The following is a 5,436-nucleotide window of genomic DNA, read 5'->3' on the forward strand; positions in this document are numbered from 1 at the left end:
ACTAAACCGGATATAGTTTATGCGGTAGGAAAGTTGAGTAAATATACTAGTAACCCTAGTACTCACCATTGGCAAGCTATAAGATAGGTGCTTAAGTACTTGAAAGGAACCATAAATTATGGTTTGTCTTATGTTGGATTTCCTTCGGTTTTAGAAGGTTATTCCGATGCAAGTTAGAACTCCAACGTAGAAAGTTACTCTTCTACAAGTGGTTGGGTGTTCTTGCTTGGAGGATGTGCTATTTCTTGGGCTTCTAGAAACCAAACTTGTATTACAAGTTCGACTATGGAATCGGAGTTCATAGTCTTAGCGGCTGTCAGCGAAGAGGCGGAATGGCTAAGAAATTGAAAAATACTTAGGTTCACCCCTAAGGTAAACCCCTTTGTACACTTCTTCCTTTTCAACCCGTTAGAATCTTCTATACATTATTTCATTTGAAATATAAATCAAAACTAAGTTAAAAAGCTAAACAAATTAAGAAAACAAATTATGTATACTTTTAACTATGAAAAGTTAAATATTGGCTTGATTTAGATTTTAAAATTAAAACAAAATTATGTGTCGGTTTGAGTCTACAAATAAGGTGATTAGGGTTAAGATTTTACAATTAAAACGAAATTATATGTCGGTTTGAGTTTACAAATGAAGTGGTTATGTTTTAGATTTTATAATTAAACGAAAAATATATCGGTTTGGGTTTACAAATGAAGTGGTTAAAATTTAGAATTTACAATTAAAATAAAAATATATGTTGGTTTGGGTTTACAAATGAGATGGTTAGAGTTTAAATTTTACAATTAGAACAAAATTATATGTCAGTTTAGGTTTACAAATGAGATGGTTAGGGTTTAGATTTCACAATTAGAATGAAATTATATGTTTGTTTGGGTTTACAAATGAGATGGTTAGGGTTTAGATTTGACAATTAGAATAAAATTACATATCGGTTTGGGTTTATAAAAAGGCGGATTGAGTTTTAAATTTTATAATAATGTATACAGATTTTGTTTCTTTATTCTATAAGTAGGTGAATGAATAGGTTCTTGAATGTATTATGACATATCAGATTTTCATTGCTTAAAGTAAGGAGAGATGAACATAGAGGTTCAACTCAAAGGTGAACCCAAGAATTGTTCTAAGAAATTTAGTCTATGAGATTCCATTGTGGCCGAGACCGGTATCACCAATTTGTATATATTGATATATCATGGTTTTTGTGGTTTTTAACCATGATATAAAGAGTCTTTTAGTGTCTTTTGATGTGTTTCTAGGATGTTTTTGAGTCTTAACAGGTTTTCTAGGATTTTGGCATGGATGGAGCAAAATGGAGCAATTTGGATCATTTTGGAGCTTTAATTCGGAAAATCAGCTTGGAGTCGAATATGAGAGAAGGCATCGATCGACACCTATATGGCATCGATCGACACCCTTGTTGCCAACGAGAAAAAAACCAAGTTTTGGAAGTTTTACAAATCTACCCCAAAGTTTTCCAAAATTGCAACACAAGTCCCTGATGTGTTTTAGGACATATATATAGTATTTTTAGGTTTTGCAAACCATTAAGTCTTTTTCTATCAAGTTTTATTTTTCCTGCAACCCTGAGAGATTTTGAGAGCTTTTGGGAGAGAGATCTGAACTGTTTTGAGAGAAGAATTCTTGAACTCCCTCTTTACTCTTTTAATTTCAATCGCTTATTATTCAGAAAGATGTTTTGGTCTTCATTGATTATGTCTGAGTAGTTTGCTTGTTAGGTTTAGAGTTTTTCACAGGATTTTTATGATTTATTAGATCTGTTTATTTAGGATTCATATCTTGCTAGATCTTCATCATAGGTTGTCCTTCATATTATTTCTTGATTGGCCATCTTGAATTAATAAACTAGGAAAATAAATTGATATGAGAATATAATTGATTTTCCTGATAAAACCTTTTGATGAGCAAAATTACTTTCTGCAAAGAGATTTGATTTAGTGATTTTGTGAATAATCTAATCCTGTTTTTAAAGCTGATTTATTACCTAGAATTTTGCATAGAGATTTGGATTTTCTGGTTTTAAATTTAGATATTATTTGCAGTGAGAACTGATTTAATTTACAAAAGTGTTTAGAGTTCTAGATTTGTTCTTAATTGCTTGAATCCTAATTATTCCCTGATTTAATAATTCATAATTTCTTGAGAAATTCCCTAGGTCTAGCTTTTTGATTTTCTGAATTTACAACAACTTTTATTTAATATTTTGCATTGTTTATTTTAATTCAATTTAATCTGTTTAGCATAATTGAAAAACTCTATAATTTATTGTGTAGACCTGAGTCCTTGTGGAATTCGACCCCTAAGTACTGCAGTGATCTCTTAATTTGAGAGAGTAGCTCTAGGGTTTAATTTGAGCATATCAAATTTTGGCGCCGTTGTCGGGGACTCTTTGATCTATCATTAGATTTGAGTTTTAGATTTTGTCTAAATTTTTTCTTTTTATTTTCTACTTACACGTTTTGGTTTTTCTTTTCTTTGGTGTTTCAGGTGCATGCCTCCTAGACCTCACATAAGGAGCAACAAGTCTGGTCCTACTATGAATCTTTCAAACCAAGAGTTGGGAAAACTTGAGCATGAGAACAGAAAAGCAACCTAATCTCTGAAGATGGTTAACCCAATCATTCTGATGCGAGATGAGGATGGTGCTTTGAGGGATCAAGAGGGCCACTTGCGCAATGAGCACGGCCAAAAGCTGGATGCTGAGGGCAATGTGATTGCTGAAATTGCTGTTGTCGACGAGCCAGCTGATGGTGTCGACGGTGTCGATCAACACCAACCAGGTGGCATTGATCGACACCCACCTGCAGCAGACATACGTGGAGCTGCCAACCACGTCCAAAACCCGGTTCGAAGACAAGAGCACAACCGAGACTTGATCAGGACCATTGCTGACTATAACAGGGCTGATCTTGTGTATGAAAACCGGTCCGCTATTGTTCCTCCTCCTTTCCAGAGGAACGATTTTGAGTTGAAACCTGTGTACTTTCAACTAGTTGGGCAGAGACCTTTCTCTGCTTTGCCCAATGAGAATCCCTTGGACCACATTGAGCATTTTGAGGATCTGGTGACTAGCATCAAGACTAATGGGGTGACTGAGGACTACATATTCTGCAAACTATTCCCTTACTCACTTGCAGGAGAGGCATCTCAGTGGTTGAAACAGCTGCCAGCTGGATCATTGACAAGTTGGCGTGATGTCAAGGTTGCTTTCCTCAACTACTTCTATGATGATGCAATGTCAGATGAGTTGAGAATCAAGCTGTCTTCTTTCAAGCAAAGACCAGATGAAGCTTTCAAAGCAGCTTGGGTGAGATTCAAGGCTTACCAAAGGGACTGTCCACACCATGGGTTCTCAAAGGTTCAATTGCTAAGTATCTTTTTCAAAGGGTGTGACTGGGAGTATCAATTGGCTTTAGATGCTGCAAGTCATGGGAATTTCAAGACAAGACTTCCAGAAGATGCTGAATGTTTGATTGAGAACTTAGCTGCTAGCAATAGTACTAAGAGAGCAGATGCTAAAAGGAAGAGATTACATGGAGGATATGATTCAAACCAGTTAGCTTCTGTTAATACTAAGCTGGATTCAGTGCATAATCTCCTTGTGGGCAAGAAGTCAGTTCACTTTGCTGCTGAAGTTGAGACATTTGAGCCACAAACTGAGACAAGGAATGTAGAAGCCGATGTCAACTTTGTCTATGGAAATCAGGGTCAGAGATTCAGTAATCAGCAAGGCAACAGACCTTACAGTGGGAACTTTTCAGGCTACACTTCCAAGCCAGAGTATCAGCAGCAGCAACAGGGCACTGGGTACACTAGGACTTATGGCAACAATACATATCAGTCTCCTCCTCCAAAAACTGCTGAAAGTAGTAAGATGGAAGCTATGCTTGAGCAGCTTTTGCAAGGTCAGGAGCAAATGATAGTGACTTTCAATGGAAAACTTGACAATGTATACACTGATCTTAATGGGAAGTTTGAAGCATTGAACATTCATGTCAAGAAGCTGGAAAGTCAGGTTGCACAAACAGCTGGATCCGTAAAAAGGCAAGAGGGTTTTCTTCCTGGAAGAACTGAATCAAACCCCAAGCATGCTTGTAATGCCATATCTATGAGGGATGAAGATGATGTTGAAATTGTTTCTGCAGAACAGGGTGAAAAATCTTTAAATCTTTTAACTCCAGATGTTGGTGTCGATTGACACCACCTGGGTGTCGGTCGACACTCCTCTCAGACGAACCCAGAAACTGCAAAATCTCAGGTTCCAGTTGCTGAAAGGGTCTACAAGCCTAAGGTTCCTTTTCCCATGCCAAGAAAGTCTAAGCAGGAGATGGAGGAACCCAGATGCAAGACAATGATGGACAAGGTGATGATTGAGATGCTATTGATTGATGCAGTAAAGCTTTCACCACCACTAAAACGCTATGTCAAGAGACTGGTATCCAATGGTTTGAGCCCTGAAGAAGGAGCCTTGCTAACTAAGGATGTTAGTGCAATTCTGTTGAACCAGCCTGTTCAGAGGAAGAAGGAGAGAAAGCAGGAGGTGGTTGTCTCTAAGGAAGTGAATGCAATCATTCAATGTAGGACTGCTAAGAAGTTACCATATCCTGGAAGCTTTGTACTTGATTGCTCAATCTCAGCAGGAAGGTTTTCTCACTCACTTTGTGACCTTGGCTCTAGCATCAACTTGATGCCACATTATGTTGCTGTGAGACTTGGGATGACAGAATTCAAGCAAACTCAGATTTCTCTTATCTTGGCTGATCGCTCCCGAAGAATTCCTGAAGGTGTTTTAGAGGATATTCCAGTTAAGGTTGGCAACTTCATGATTCCCACTGACTTTGTGGTGCTGAAGTATGATCAAGAGCCTAAAGATCCTCTCATCTTAGGAAGATCTTTCTTGGCTACAGCTGGTGCAATCATAGATGTGCAGAAAGGACACATAACACTGAATGTGGATGGTTTGAGTATGAGTTTTGAGATGGATAAACTGAGGAGAGCTCCTACCATTGATGGACAGACGTTTTCTGTTGAGAAGATGGCTCAGATAAGCTGCAGAGAAGCAAATTCACGAGCATCAGAAGCAGTGTCGATCGTCACCACCAAGAGGGTATCGATCGACACCCCTCCACGACCGAGACAAAGCTTGTCCAAGACTGATGCTCCAAGTCAGAAACCTGTTCCCAAACAGAAGAGTCACCAATCCACACTCCAGAGCCCTCAGGTAAGGCCAAGGTATGCTTCTCCTTCTCCTAACCTTCCTCCTATCATCAACAAGAATTTCAATGATACAAAAACTGTTTTGCAGTTAACCAAGCCACAAGATTATCGTAAAGTGCTTGTTTCTTCTGTTGATGATTTTGTAGGACATAAGAGAAGCAAACCCATCCCTACATCCCGCCCTGG

The 5,436-nt window shown here is 38.2% G+C and overlaps 1 protein-coding gene and 1 non-coding gene across 2 annotated transcripts; one reads left to right on the forward strand and one right to left on the reverse strand.

The window, feature by feature from the left end:
- The first annotated feature begins 1,048 nt into the window (after positions 1–1,048).
- On the forward strand, positions 1,049–4,256 carry LOC147948242 (uncharacterized). The gene has a single exon (XM_087480444.1). It carries the CDS (start codon positions 2,639–2,641, stop codon positions 4,229–4,231), a length of 1,593 nt encoding a protein of 530 aa, XP_087336570.1. The 5' UTR covers positions 1,049–2,638; the 3' UTR covers positions 4,232–4,256.
- Positions 3,278–3,384, reverse strand: LOC147948243 (small nucleolar RNA R71). The gene has a single exon (XR_015586248.1). It is a non-coding gene; the product is annotated as a small nucleolar RNA R71 (small nucleolar RNA).
- Positions 4,257–5,436: the final 1,180 nt, after the last annotated feature.

The sequence above is a fragment of the Camelina sativa genome, chromosome 2 (assembly GCF_030686135.1).
Source record: "Camelina sativa cultivar CO46 ecotype springtype chromosome 2, ASM3068613v1".
In the NCBI taxonomy this organism is placed as follows: domain Eukaryota; kingdom Viridiplantae; phylum Streptophyta; class Magnoliopsida; order Brassicales; family Brassicaceae; genus Camelina; species Camelina sativa.

Coding starts and splice junctions, on each gene's coding strand:
- LOC147948242 (XM_087480444.1), top strand. CDS start 2,639: ATGGTTAACCCAATCATTCTGATGCGAGATGAGGATGGTGCTTTGAGG.